Source organism: Periophthalmus magnuspinnatus, chromosome 10 (genome assembly GCF_009829125.3).
Source record: "Periophthalmus magnuspinnatus isolate fPerMag1 chromosome 10, fPerMag1.2.pri, whole genome shotgun sequence".
NCBI lineage: Eukaryota > Metazoa > Chordata > Actinopteri > Gobiiformes > Gobiidae > Periophthalmus > Periophthalmus magnuspinnatus.
Window position 1 is genome coordinate 31,607,413 of NC_047135.1, and position 15,296 is coordinate 31,622,708.

Sequence of the window (15,296 nt, forward strand, 5' to 3'; positions counted from 1 at the left end):
GCACATGTAAGCATGAACCAAAGCTAAATTCCATCATTAGACCATTGGACCAAGGCCAGACACACTTCACACACAGTTTATATGAAAAACAGACAAATACATATTCATCTATGCCCTCAGAATTTCCAAATTTCCAGTTGTTTTCATAGAAAACGGCAGCAGAAACTAATATATACTAGAAAACTAATACATAAAATATGATGCTTTGCCATTGCACAAATTGCACTGATGGGACTCAAAGGAGGACCTGCGTTTCTCCATTGGGGCTTTACCTCTGATCCACACAACAAGCAGGTTTTTATTATAGACTGCGTTTTATATTTAGTACTGAGACAGGATACACTGCTTTTTATATCAGAGTAAATAATCTTTTGTCCATAAGTGCTCTGCAGCTGCTGGAGGTAGAGTATACTCCAACTGAGAACATCCTGCTTTACCTTTCCTCCAATGAGGTCCATCAGTGTCCAGCATGAGCCGCTGACAGTGGAGATGTCACACAGGCACGCTGCTCCTAAAATTAAACGAAAAACAACAATGTTTTATCAAAAATAAAATGATTTCAGTTTTGTCATGATCTATAATATAAACAAAAGGACTGTTAGAGTCTAAATAATAATATTAGAAAAGCACATTAACATTTTAAAACAATGTATTGTCGCTACAGGTTCAATCAGGATCACACATTGTTTTGGCACTTCACTATTAGTCCATTGTTATTCAGAGCATCTTAGTGCTAATGTGAACTTGTTTAGTCTCTAGGTTTAGTTTTGGGTATCGTTCTGGTTTAGGTTCAGTTTTGATGTGGTGAATGTGAGTGTGAGTGCAGCCTCAGTGTTGACCATCCACTGGTCTAGAAGCTTCACAGACTTGACTTTGGATCACTGATGTTTTCTTCTCTGAAGTGCAGCCTCAGACTAAAGATTTAACTGAACTAAGATGTGTTGTTTTCAACTAAAAACTGAAACTTTTGTTGGAAAAAACACATCAAGAGGAGCAGTGAATGAAAAAGTACTCAATTCTGTTCTGTTCTGAGTAAAAAGACTTCAAATGTACTGATTTTTGAAAATGATTTGTGCTGAATTTTGTTCAACAGAAACAATTGAATTAATTGTTTTTTCCAAGCTCTTTTATTTGTATCAGACTAAAAAAAAACACACACACAAAAAAAATACTTCTCAGTCCTGTTCAACACATTGTGGAGTAGAAAGTACAGATACTGCTCTCAGATGTATTGAATCAAAAGTAAAAAATATCTACTTTAAAATGTAGCCTAGTTAAGTAAAGTACAGATACCTAAAATGTATGCTTAAATACAGTACTTTAGTACTGAAGAGGAGTGAGAAAGCCCTTGGGAATGGCAGCTTAGTGTGTCCATTGTGTTTACTGTGTGTACAATAGTTTGCTAAGTAAAGAAGACCCCCCCGGGCAAGGAGGGCAGAAGATTACAACAATTACTGGAAGTCACCACCATAAAGGTTGGCTTAAGAGTGTTTTATTTTAAGAATAATCTGCTCAAAAACCTGGCAAAAGATGTAGGTGAAACATTTGACAATGTTAATCAAATGAAAACAGTATCCTAAATGTGTTTGATAACAGGCTAATTACACATGGTCTGTGCCATGATCAAGTCTCAGATGAGCTGCTGCAGAACTCTACACTGACTTATGCTGTATAAATACAGTGTACAGTTATATAAATATATATTTTTCCTTTATAAAGGAAATCAAAGGATTGATCCATCCTGATGTTTACATGATGTTTACTTGTTTACATGATATTTACACGTTTACATGATGTTTACATGATGTTTACATGATGTTTACATGATGTTTACACGTTTACATGATGTTTACATGATGTTTACATGATGTTTACATGATGTTTACACGTTTACATGATGTTTACATGATGTTTACATGGTGTTTACATGATGTTTACATGATGTTTACATGATGTTTACACGTTTACATGATGTTTACATGATGTTTACATGGTGTTTACATGGTGTTTACATGATGTTTACATGATGTTTACACGTTTACATGATGTTTACATGGTGTTTACATGATGTTTACATGATGTTTACATGATGTTTACACGTTTACATGATGTTTACATGATGTTTACATGATGTTTACATGGTGTTTACATGATGTTTACATGATGTTTACATAAGGACAGATCACGTGCGCGGGTGGGTGTTTGTCACGTGACTGGCGTTAACTTTCGCGCGCTTTGTTCTGTGTTTAAATGGCCTAAATCTTTGATTTCTAGAATTTTTTTTGGCTTTTTAGATTCACATGCAGATATAAATAAGTACCTAGCTAGATGTGAAAACTACCTCGAGTAAAATAACATCAGACACTGAAGATGGAGCCATTTGCCTCCACCATGTTGTGTAAGTTTAGATTTATCCAGTTTTTCTTTAGCGGTTATGATTAGCATGTCACTGTGTCACTAGCAACAAAAAACAAAAAACAAAACACGTTAAATACGTTTGTTAGCTGGTGTGTTGGTGTAATATTATCTTCTTGAACCTCTAATATTCCACATTACCTGCTGAATAAATGGTGTTTGTGTTGTTTCTGTGATGTGTCCAGCTCTGGCAGAGAAGCTGCTGCTAAAGCGACAGTCTGAGGACGAGGCCATTGAGAGTCTGTTTTCAGAAATATCCAACTCTCAGAATCTCCCTAAAATCAGTGATCCACAGGTACACTGCATGTTATCAGTAATACGGTTTGTTTCTCCCTTTTTCAAGCCTGATCACAGTTTTAGTGAGTTGTGACATTGACCTAAATTATAGGTGGAGGAGTGTGCTGTGCAGCTGTGGAACTGGGCAGTGACCAAAAATGTAGGAAACGACATCAGCACACATTTAAAAGCCAAAGGTAGAATTGTTGAGGCTTTGCTTCATTGTACAAGTATTATTATTATTATTGTTAAGTAAAAATCTCTCTCAGTGCGTCATGTTGCCTGCACTCTTCTATATTGCTGTGAGCCAGAAAGACCAACAGAGGGCACTCTGCGCAAACAAATACTGGTCAGTAGACTCAACTGAAGCAAAAAAAAACCCCCAAAAACTGAGAGCATGTGTTTCTGATTACTTGGGCTGTTTTTTGTACCATTGTACCATTATAAGATGGCTAGTAAGACAGGAAGGACCTGGCTGGACTGCAGAAATCCCCAGATGGCAGACAGCTTTCTAAAATTGGCTGTAAAGGTAAGTATAACAGTACATTAAACAGAGTAAGTGTATTTTTTATGACATTTTACAATCTAGAGCCTGGAAATATTGTATAGTCAACTTGTATCTCAAGTTGATGGAGATGATGAGGTTCACTCAGCCAAAGGTGATGTGGAGAAGGAATGGCTCCGCATCCTCTCGTACCAGGCAGAGTCGGTGAGCTGTGCACGTGTTCAGCACCTTCAGCATGTATATTTGGCAGCTGAAAATGTGTCATTAAATTGGTAACAATGACAAAGGAATAACTAAATAAAACTTATTTGCTTTGAAGTCTATATCTCAAGGCAATAATTATGATGCTGTGGTGTACATGAAGCGATGCAGAGAGATGCTTATGCGGCTCCCTGAAAAGGTGAACAAAAACATTGGTTTTAGGTTCATGGATAAAAATGGCATTCAGTGGTTGGTGTTTTTCACGCAGACCTCATACCTGTCACTGATGTGCTATAACTTTGGCATTGAGATGTACAAGCTGAAAAAGTATGAGGAAAGCTCTTTTTGGTTAAGGTATTTCATTTATTTTTGTCAGTGTATTTGTTTGTCGGGTTATTACATTTACAGGCCTGTCACAGTGACACATTTTGAAGTGCGATATATTGCTTAAGTAAAAAAATAGACAAACTATAATATTGAAACTATCCTAAATGTACAATATTGTTAAAATTACCTGCAATAAATAAATAACAAAGACTTTAGTAATTAGTTTGCATCCATACTGACTCTTAGAAGTTATTAATTCATCCTTCTGTAGCTCAAATTGCATTGTTGGAAAATAAGATTTCCCACTTATGCAGAGATTTATTGCACACAATAAATACTGACCCACAAAAATAATTGTTCCATTTGTCATGTATTGAACCGTAAGTCGATATAGTAATTACTGTGACAGGCCTATACATGTATTTTATCCTATCAAATAATGTTTACAGCCAGAGCTATGACATCGGTAAAATGAATGAGGCTTACTCTCCGGGATCAGAGGTCAAGGTAATCACACTAGTTCTTTTTTTTTTTTTTACTCTTTTTTGTGCAAACAATAACAGAATATTTTTAAGAACAGGCTAAGATTTTGAGACTTCTTGCTACAGTCTATGTGGAGTGGGACTGTCAAACATTTAAGGAGAAAGCTCTTAACACTGTCTCTTTAGCCAATAAGGTCTTCTACAATTGTATCAGTATTTAAAGCTGCATATTGACATTTTTCTGAACTATACCTTGCATATGATTTGGTAGGAAAGTGCCAGTGAGTGTGGTCTGTACTTAAAAATCAGAATACTCCAGAGATGTGGTGCCTCCGAGGATCACATCAGAGCTGGTTAGTCATTTACAACTCAATTAATCTGTACTAAAATTATAACAAGGGATTTGAGAAAATGACTAAACTGTATTAATCCACTGTGGACGGCTGAGTTATTACAGCCATAAACTGTATTCATAATTATTAATAAGACTGTATTGACTACAAATGTGCACTTGTTTTTACTGCTAGTTACAAGTCAGAAAAATATATAGATTTGCTCAGGAAGTAGCACTAAGTGACAAGCTGCTCTTTCCAGGACTTAATGAGATGCTGCAGTCGGTGGTCTCCCTTGATGTATGTTTAAACACTGCCAGATTATTGTTATCAGATGGCAGGTAATGACTGGGAAATGCACAAGATAATGCTTTTTCTGAATATGGATTACATTGGTCAATACGTTGTTTTTTTAGAGAGATCCTTGCCTTTGAGTTTTTGAGGCAAGTGTGTCAGCATTTTGAGTCCTCTCCTGACCTGGACACAGCTCTAGTTTTCCACATTGAGTTGCTTCTGCAGAAAAACAAAGAGCTCCTGTGCAAACAGAAGATTGAGGATGTCATCACTCGTAACTATTATTTTAATTATGATCATGGTCAGCAACTTTGTCAAATGTTCATCACTTCTGTTATGTACACGTAGGCCACTATACACGTAAACAGCTGACACCGCAAGCCCTTTCTACACTACATGTTTTGTTATGGGATAAAGCAGCGAAGCATTTTGAGGTATGTGTAATGTGTAAATCGCTGTGTTTTTACAATAAACAATCTTGTGTAAATTATATGTGTACTTATAATTCTACTTATTTTCAGGCCCAGAATTTTTCTGAAGCTTTGCAATGGTACAACTACTCCCTAAGTTTCTTTAAAGCAGGGCAAATGGACGCCAACTTAGCTAAACTGCAAAGAAACAGAGCTTCCTGTTTCTTGCACTTAAAACAGCTAGAAAAGGTAGTGCTCTTTGTATTTTTATGTGCCCTAGATTTCATAATTAAAAATATATTTTTCTCAGGCTAAAGAGGCGGTTGGAGAAGCAGAGAGGTGTGATCCAGACAGTATTTTCACTCACTTTAGTGTCTACAAGATTGCTATGCAGGAAAACAATGCTGAGAAAGGTACTTCATGTGTAGGATGTGCCACACTATAGTCACAGTACGGGTGTATCTTTAAAACTGTTACATTATGCTAAGTTATGTGTTGTATATTGTTAAAGCTTCTCAGGCTCTTAGTGCAATTGGATGTCTGTCTAAGAATCCTGTGATAGCTGAGGACAAACTTCTGGTGCCAGACAATGCCTCGTCTTCTCTCCTCAGTCTCGCAGCTCAGATCGCTTTAGAGGTAAGATCTGTCACCTAAAAAAATAAATAAATAAAAAGTGCTAATATGTTTTATTTGCTTTCTTTTGTAAGAATGAACAACATGACACGGCAATGAAAGCCCTCGAAACTTTGTGTGAAAACTCCAAAGATGATACCCAGGTTCTTGCTGCTCTCAGGTACATACATACATACATACATACATACATACATACATACATACATACATAGATATATATATATATATATATATATATATATATATATATATATATATATATAGGACTATATTAAAATATAGTCCTTTTTAATATCCATCCATCCATTTTCTTCCGCTTATCCGGGGCCGGGTCGCGGGGGCAACAGTCTAAGCAGGGACTCCCAGACTTCCCTCACCCTGGACACGTCCTCCAGCTCCTCCGGTGGGACCCCAAGGCGTTCCCAGGCCAGCCGAGAGACATAGTCCCTCCAGCGTGTCCTGGGTCTTCCCCAGGGCCTCCTTCCGGTGGGAAATGCCCAGAACACCTCCCTAGGGAGGCGTCCAGGAGGCATCCTGAGCAGATGCCCGAGCCACCTCAACTGGTTCCTCTCAACGTGTAGGAGCAGCGGCTCTACTCCGAGCTCCTCCCGTATGACCGAGCTCCTCACCCTATCTCTAAGGGTGCGCCCAGCCACTCTGCGGAGGAAACCCATTTCAGCCGCTTGTATCCGCGACCTTGTCCTTTCGGTCATTACCCAGAGCTCATGACCATAGGTGAGGGTAGGAACGTAGATTGACCGGTAAATCGAGAGCTTCGCCTTCCGGCTCAGCTCCTTCTTCACCACAACGGACCGATACAGCGACCGCATCACTGTAGACGCTGCACCGATCCGCCTGTCAATCTCCCGCTCCATCCTTCCCTCACTCGTAAACAAGACCCCAAGATACTTGAACTCCTCCACTTGGGGCAGAGACTCACCACCCACCCGGAGAGGGCAAACCACCTTTTTCCGGTGGAGAACCATGGCCTCGGATTTGGAGGAGCTGATTCTCATCCCAGCCGCTTCACACTCGGCTGCAAACCGCCCCAGTGCCTGCTGCAGGTCCTGGCTCAAAGAAGCCATCAGGACAACATCATCTGCAAACAGCAGAGATGAAATCCTGTGGTTCCCAAACCAGGCCCCCTCCGGCCCCTGGCTGCGCCTAGAAATTCTGTCCATAAATATAATGAACAGAACCGGTGACAAAGGGCAGCCCTGGCGGAGTCCAACATGCACCGGGATCAGGTCTGTCTTACTGCTGGCAATGCGAACACAGCTCCTGCTCCGGTCATACAGGGACCGGACAGCCCTTAGCAAAGAGCCCCGGACCCCATACTCCCAGAGCACCCCCGAAAGGACACCACGAGGGACACGGTCGAATGCCTTCTCCAGATCCACAAAACACATGTGGACTGGTTGGGCAAACTCCCATGAGCCCTCAAGGATCCGATGGAGAGTATAGAGACGAAAACCACACTGAACATCCGAGGTTCGACTATCGGTCGGATTCTCCTCTCCAGTACCCTGGAGTAGACCTTACTGGGAAGGCTGAGGAGTGTGATTCCCCTGTAATTGGAACACACCCTCCGGTCCCCCTTCTTATACAGAGGGACCACCACCCCGGTCTGCCATTCCAGTGGTACTGTCCCCGACCGCCACGCGATGTTGCAGAGACGTGTCAGCCAAGACAGCCCCACAACATCCAGAGACTTGAGGTACTCAGGACGGATCTGCCAACCACCTCAGTGACTTCAGCCAGGGTGATGGACGAGTCCGCCTCTGGGTCCCCAGTTTCTGCTTCCTCCTTGGAAAACATGACAGTGGGATTGAGGAGATCCTCAAAGTATTCCTTCCACCGCCCGACAACATCCCCAGTCGAGGTCAGCAGCTCTCCACCCGCACTGTAAACAGTGTTGGTGAAGCACTGCTTTACCCCCTGAGGCGTCGGGCGGTTTGCCAGAATCTCTTTGAGGCCGTCCGATAGTCCTCCTCCATGGCCTCCCCGAATTCCTCCCAACCCCCAGTTTTTGCCTCTGTGACTGCCCGAGCCGCGGCACGCTTGGCCCGCCAGAACTCATCAGCTGCCTCAGGAGCTCGATAGGACCCCTTCTTCAGCTTGACGGCATCCCTTACTTCCGGTGTCCACCACCGGGTTCGGGGATTGCCGCCGCGACAAGCACCGCAGACCTTACGACCACAGCTACGAGCAGCCGCATTGACAATAGAGGTGGAGAACATGGCCCACTCAGAGTCCATGTCCCCAGCCTCCCCCGGGATCAGGGAGAAGCTCTCCCGGAGGTGGGAGTTGAAGACAGAGGGCTCCGCCAGACGTTCCCAGCAGACCCTCACGATGTGCTTGGGCCTGCCTTTTTAATAATTGCAAATAAATACAGATTTGTGCTTGAGGATAAGATGTAGGAAACTCCTTATCAACCCTCAAAACCTTAAAATCCCAAAGCTCGAATGCAGAACAATAAAGGATTACTCAAACATGTATGAATCAATCGAAATACAAGTCTGAGTAAGCTAATGATAAGGGAACTCACTTAAAACAGTTAAAACCCTATTAAAAATATTTTTACATAATACATCTTCTTTAAGAGTCTTATGAGGAGGAAAGGATAAAATGCTGATAAATCAAAGGCACTGTTTTAGTTTCCCAAACACCTCCATGATCCACTGACCTATATTCCCCCACTCCTCTGAAAGTGTGTCTCTGTATAACACAGTTAGTAGGTGAAAGAAAGGAGGTCAGCCTCACTATTTCCATTCATCTTTTTATAGGTGTTTGATTCGACTGGTGCTTTCCAAAATAGAAAAGCCAGGTGACGAGCTGAGGTAAGGTACAAACAGAATCAAGTGACGTTCATTAAGATATGACTGCTGACACTGTTCACAGAGGGGCCAATCTGGACCTTCTGTTACCGTATTTAAAAATGGGTAAGTGCGTGGTACTAAATGCATCAAATGACCTCAGACAACACCGAGGTAGTGTCACTATTGTCTGTGTAGCTCTGCAGAAACTTTCATATCAATCAAATGTGACCATTGAGAAGAATACTGATGAAGCCAACTGGTTTAGAAAGATTGGTATGCACTAACTATGCATAAAAAACTAACTTGAACATACTTGTATTTTAAATACTGAAGTATCTGTGTGTTGGGTGCAGCATGGAACTGTGCACTGCAGTGTGAGGCCAGTCCTGATGAGAAGAGGGACTTCTTTGTGCTCTCCTACCAGGCATGTGTTCTTATTAATGATAAATCCTCATGGGTGGATGTTTAAGACTGGATAAAGGGTTAAAGGTTTTTTTTTCTCAATGATCTGCCAAATGTATGAAAAGGTTTTCTTTTCTCTTTTCTTTTTACACAAATCCACTCTTTGTTTGATACTTGCTTTTTCCCCAATATGCATGAATGACCAGCTATCCCAGCTGTGCCCTCCAGACCGCACCGTTCTCATGGGTCAGAAGACATGTCTGCTCATGGCAACTGCAGCCTCTTTAGAGATCTGTAGAACATCACCTGATTTTACCCAGGTGTGTCAATCAGTCATAAGTGCATTATTTAGTTTGCCTTTTGCATAGACACAAATTTACCATCCCCAGTAAAGGAAAGGTGACAACCAAGTACTGTGTACTTGACTCTGACATGAACACTAGATGGCAATGATGAGCAGGTATTCTTTGATTTTCAGACAGAAGCGCTAAGCCAGGCTTTAGAGCTCATTCAGATCTGCTCTGAGGTTTGGAAAACTCTGAAGGCATCTGGTAAATAATGACGTGTATATTTAGTCAGTGTAACTTATCACACTAATGTAAATATGATTACGGTTGATGTTTGAAGGAAGCTTTCCAATGGATCCCACAGACACATTGCTGGTGTTATACGAGTTTGAGGCACGTGCAAAGCTCAATGACCCTAAAATTGAAACAGTTCTAGAGTCATTGTTGGAGCAGGAAAACATTGAGGCCAAAGTGCTTGAAACTATTGCAGGTAAACCAAAAAGCATTGTTGTATTTTTGTGTTCATGCAGATAACATATTATTTCATAAAGCTTTAGCCATGGAATCTCCTGCCCACTTTCCGTCGCTGTGTAAAAAAGCCTTGAGAGCTGCTCTTTCTCTGCACAAGAAACAACCACAGATCGACATATCCCGGTGCAGGTACACATGACAGTAGCTCACAATGTACAGAAGGCACCAGTTCAATTCCATATATCCCATTGTATAAAATAATTGTGTTCTTTAGTGAGAGACCTCATTCAATCAAACTGCATGTATGATTGTGTAATTTTAACTGGATAATTGGAGATGGTTGCAGAAGTCTGCTCTGGGACAGCTATGGTTTTAAAAGCAGCAACTGGAAAAAGGACATTATTTCTTGGATGAATAGTGATTGTACTGTTGTCTCTGTATGTATCTCCTCAGCAAGTGTCTTCACAGCCTGATAAAGCTGTCCCTTCCAAACGGTGTATTAGAGGTAGAGGCCCGTGTTCTGGAGGAGGTGTGGGACTACTATGAGGAGGCTCTGTCCATCATTGCAGCTGCAGTGAGTCAGCACCAATCACAAGCCGCTGCTGCTATATAATTAACCCCCTCTCTTCCACTCCACTCCTGCCCGCTGTTCTGCAGGCTCTTTTTATCAATGGGCTTTCAGCCCCACTTCAATTAGCAGATGCTTCCATTCACCACCCCCTTCCTGCCAATTTGAATGTTAATGTGCTGTACAAGTCACACTGCCGCTGAGTTTCAGCTGCGAAAAAGGCATCAAATTATTGGGACATTACCCTGCAGTAGAGACAGTTCATATTTCCTTTTGACACAAGTGAAAGCATGTCATTTTTTTGGATCAAAGTAAAAGCATGAGATTAAACAGTTGTGAAAAGTTATGAGCAAACCAAAGACTGAGAAGTACCATGATTCACAACTGCAGTGCTGTAAAGGCATTATAATTAGTAGCGGGTGTTAAGTCAGTAGACTTCCCTTTCAGCAAGTTGGCTCAGTTTCCCGTGCTAATTCTAATCAATGTTCCTTTGACTGTGTTCCTGTTCTTCTGTGTAGCCAGATGACTTTCCCGAAATGGAGATCCTGTGGTTGCTAACGCGTGCCTGGAACACCGGGATCCTGCTCTTCAGCCTGACTCAGTATCTGGAGGCTGAGAAGTGGTGCGGACTCGCCATGAGCTTTGTGTGCCACCTGCGCTCACTGAGGGAGAGCTACCAGACACAGGTACACAACGTATAGGGCCCAACAGACAGTACGTTACACTGAAATGACTCTTTGCACCCACAGATGTCTGGTCTTTACACTGAAATCCTGGACAGACTGGACAAAGCAAAGAAGAGTATCATTATGGATTAAGTTCATTATATTGATAGGGCCACTTGTTTGTAAGGATAATTGTTTTTGTCAGTTCAATGACTTCAGTTACTTTTTTGTGGTTTGAAGTTAATAGTAAATTTAAAAGCTACAGTCAGAAACAGAAGTATGACAAGGACATCAAGCTCTGATAACTGAGTCACATATTTTTATTTTCAAACAAATAAGTTTTTGTCAAGTCCCAAAATAAAACCCAAACAAAATGTGCAGGACTGTATTTCCTCATAAGTAGGACAGGGAAGACCTTGAGGCCGAGTGTCCCGATAGGCTGTACCACCTGCGGTGACAGGAAGGAAACTACTGTACAATCAAAGGGCTCATGTTGTCAAGCACTTACTGCACCTCTGTGCTTCAACAGAAACATAAAACCCAAAGTACAAACAAGGCCCCCCACCCCCAAAATAAAAAGTATAGTTGTCATTTCTCTCCACATAGACCTTCATCAGTTATACACACATATGCATTCAGATTCTATCTCGTAAGTATACCACGACCTCAATGCAAAGGGTCAAATGAGATTTCTTTGGGCTCTGACATGGCTGACTGAGGTATAAATACCACACACATTTATTAACAGTCAGCTGTATTTAACTAAACACGAAGGAGGACCAATGCTGAACTTCTAAATGTTGTATTGATCAATGCTCCTGGAATGTGCCTGCATGATGTTTGTCTTTATAATATATTTTTATTCTACACACCCACACATGTTCCACAATGAATCACATGTAGACAGGTCTTATTTGAGGGAACCAGATCCACACTAGTTTTCCAAAAGGCATTTAAAGAGAAATAGCCACAATACAGCACATTTGTATGCAATTTATTTCCCAAGAGTAGCTCAACTTGACTTACCTGACGTTTGTGGTCTATAAATGTTTGTCCCAGTGTGAATCACACATGCATGAAGCACAGGTGCTGGGGGTCTGCTGGGGGCTTATTTACATTGTACAACAACCACACCCTTGAAAACAGTCTGCAAGCAGTTTATAATGGCTCTGTTCCCTTCGAATATTCCCTGAACTCTAGTTTTGACACAAGTAATGACAGCTGGTTAAGCAGTGGTGTCTGGCAGGTAGGTCCACCTGTTCAGAAAATGCTTGCAGGTACAGATGTGGGGAAGGGCGAGCAGGGCCCCAGAGGTCTACTTCCTGATGGCTCTGAGGATAACAAAACTCCAGTGCACTCTTCATTTATCTGAAGAAGAAGCCATTCTGGTGAACATCCACAGCACTCCTCCTTCAGTGGCTCAGATGTGCCGTTCTACATGTAAACACTAACATACAGTACCATAGTCTGCAGTGGAGGATGGAAACGTCTGAAAATATGTCATTTGTTACTGACACCTATGGTCTTAAAATTGGACTCACAGAGAACATAATATAAACATAGCCGTATACACAACCAAATAAAAAGTTTAACCCCCTGTTCAACCCTCTGTGTCCAACTCCACGTCTCCTTAGAATTACAACCGATACCTGTTCATCTCTTCAGACTGTTCTAGTCCCAAGAGCTCAACACAACGGTCCCGCGCCCCAAACAGCAGAGTAATATTTGATAAATATAGGATAGACAAAGTATAGTGGTTGAATCAAACCCATCTTTAGTGTTTTGGTAGGGGACAGGGGACAAAACTGGTTATATTGACACTTTAATTTGTTAGAACATCCAATACAATTATTGTCTTGTTCTACCCGTTTTAAGGCCATCAAGTTGTGGCAGATTGGACAGTACCATGTGACCATTCAGATAATCTATTGGAAGGCAGAGAGTGTAAAAGGGTGATCTGCTGCATAACATAAGTGAGGAGGCTCAGTCTGTTGAAATTGTAATCAAAAAGCCAATTCTAGTACAGGAAAGAAAATGTGTCCACAAACAGGACACATTCTATTGCACTCAAGTCAGGCCCCTATTGGCAGTTTAAAAACATAAAAGTCAAGGACAGCTGAGTTCTCCCTCTCAGATCCTTGTGAATCATGAACAGCCCCCTTTACAGACAACAGGTAGTCACAAAACAGAATTTGTATTTGATGTAAGGCAGTTTGGTGTTTTGCAGAGAGCCCGGTTACACTTCTCTACCCCCACCTTTACACAGAGCAGCTAAAAACCACAAGCAAAAATACCCCACATAGAAAAAAAACAAAAAAAAAAACCATATTAAATCTAACAGCCCTCCAAATTGACAACTCTAGTGAAGTGTAAATGTGTAGTTTTTAATATTTAGTAAAATTTTAGGATTTTAGCATTAAATCTTGTAATTTTATAATATAAATGTAGATTAACAACACGTTTCTTCCTTTTGATTCACCTTCCGAGATGTCCTTTTCACCTTTCAACAGACAACCGGCAGACGACCAAACAGCAAGCTGATTTGTAGATCATCAGTTTCTCTGCAAATGTTCACCTCATTAGAAACAATAAGATGACGTCTGACACAGTACCATCAGCAGGGGTTGAATTGATCCAGTCTTTAGAAAACACCTTTATGGGGTTTCACTTCTGGTCTTGTGTAATTTCATGGACATTTACAAAGTCCCGTCTAAATATAATTTGCTTCTTTACCCTGCAGCTTTTTTGAATTCCTCATGTCACACAAAGTAAAGCGTTCTGGTCTTCACTCAGTCCCAGTTCACAAAAGGATTATTCCTTTTCCCTTTGTTTTCATTGACAAATTCCTTTGGAATGGAGTTTCCAGTCTTGAATGGATTTGTTGAGAAACTCATGCAGGGGTGTGCACAGTCACAGTAATGGTGATAAGACTTCTTTTCATTTAGAGATTAACATAATGATGACACTAAAACTTGTTATGAAACATCTGCAAAAAGGAGGCGAGAGGGGGCTCGGATGGGGTCTCTGGAAAGAAGGGGGCTCTGCGGTGATGCAGAGGGGACCACAAGGAGCTCAGAGCTTTTCTGAGGAAGGAATCCAGATGTAGGGGCCAGACTGCTCCTCAATGATTAGCTTGATTTTGTTGTAGATCTCCTCTAGTGAATCACCCTGTACAATAGCTGAGGAAACAAAGACACTCACATATTTGCAGCATGGACACAGAAAAGTGATATCGTATGTGTGAAAGTGTAACAAACCTGTGAAATACTCTCCAAAGTCTTGCTCTAGCTTCACTGCCTTGTCGAAGACTTTATTGGCCTGTTCATACGTCTGCCTTTTATTCATTTCCCTGAAATTATGCATTAGATTCACATCAGGCACGGCTCTTGTACAATATAAGTGGAACAAATGAAATACCATGAACTTACATTAGAGCTTCAATGGATTTTGGTTTAATAAAGATGGCAATCGGATAGAGTTGTGCTTGCTGCAGTCGTTTAATAGCGTTTCCGGACACATCCAAAATGCAGTGTTTCCCCTAAAAGAAAAAAATTTAAAACCGTGAAGTAGCATAAATACTCACAAACCGATTGTAAAGAGACATTTTAATTTGACTACAAAGTGCTGACGTATGTAGAAGCACGTGCATGAATAAGATTACAGATGCCTACCCTTTCAGCCACAGTTCTGACAGACAAGATGCTTGTTCCATAAAGATTCTCATTGAATTGTCCTGCCTCAATAAACTTATTGTCCTGAATATCCTTCTCCATCTGCTCCCTTGAGGCCACAAAGTGATAGTCCTGCCCATCCATCTCATTCTCCCTTCTTGGACGAGTTGTGTCTGTGAAGGGAAACAAGCATTGCATTATAAAGAGCCCTGCAGTCAGAAATTGTCCATGCTTCACAGTGGTTCCACTCACGAGGTACACAAGAGCCGAACTTATGAGGAAACTCCGAGATAAGATCGTCGTTTACTCTGTCCTTCATAGGGCCCAAAATGATCACAGGTCTCGTGTAGTGAACTGAAACAAAAGGGCAGCCATTGACATTTCATTCTTTCAAGTCGTTTATACATTCAACAATCTCTCACAGTACTGAGCACAATACTCACTTTCCTGCCGAATTACTGGTTCATAAGAAAGAATCGTGTCCTCCTGGCCCTCTGCAACAGAAAGAAGTGCTGTGCTGTCAAATATGTGTTTTATC

The 15,296-nt window shown here is 41.3% G+C and overlaps 2 protein-coding genes across 4 annotated transcripts in view; one reads left to right on the forward strand and one right to left on the reverse strand.

The window, feature by feature from the left end:
- Positions 1–2,623: 2,623 nt before the first annotated feature.
- On the forward strand, positions 2,624–11,392 carry tex11 (testis expressed 11). The gene is made up of 28 exons (XM_033973750.2): positions 2,624–2,710; positions 2,804–2,888; positions 2,961–3,040; positions 3,140–3,220; positions 3,281–3,400; positions 3,516–3,596; positions 3,666–3,751; positions 4,174–4,231; positions 4,305–4,400; positions 4,478–4,559; positions 4,801–4,879; positions 4,955–5,106; positions 5,181–5,266; positions 5,354–5,491; positions 5,553–5,655; positions 5,754–5,878; positions 5,950–6,035; positions 8,662–8,715; positions 8,777–8,817; positions 8,890–8,967; positions 9,048–9,118; positions 9,303–9,416; positions 9,575–9,647; positions 9,724–9,873; positions 9,935–10,043; positions 10,308–10,428; positions 10,941–11,108; positions 11,172–11,392. Exons 4-28 carry the CDS (start codon positions 3,140–3,142, stop codon positions 11,238–11,240), a joined length of 2,421 nt encoding a protein of 806 aa, XP_033829641.2. The 5' UTR covers positions 2,624–2,710; positions 2,804–2,888; positions 2,961–3,040; the 3' UTR covers positions 11,241–11,392.
- A 1,499-nt stretch (positions 11,393–12,891) lies between these two features.
- Positions 12,892–15,296, reverse strand: part of dlg3 (discs, large homolog 3 (Drosophila)) — a 39,740-nt gene continuing 37,335 nt past the window's right edge. For all 3 annotated transcript variants that reach the window (XM_055224564.1, XM_033973831.2, XM_055224565.1), the window contains 6 exons: positions 15,202–15,252; positions 15,011–15,112; positions 14,759–14,931; positions 14,516–14,625; positions 14,345–14,436; positions 12,892–14,266 (listed from right to left, as the gene is read on the reverse strand). In XM_055224564.1, coding sequence (XP_055080539.1) covers positions 14,160–14,266; positions 14,345–14,436; positions 14,516–14,625; positions 14,759–14,931; positions 15,011–15,112; positions 15,202–15,252 — 635 coding nt within the window. In that variant the 3' untranslated portion in view covers positions 12,892–14,159. The remainder of the gene's footprint in view (positions 14,267–14,344; positions 14,437–14,515; positions 14,626–14,758; positions 14,932–15,010; positions 15,113–15,201; positions 15,253–15,296) is intronic.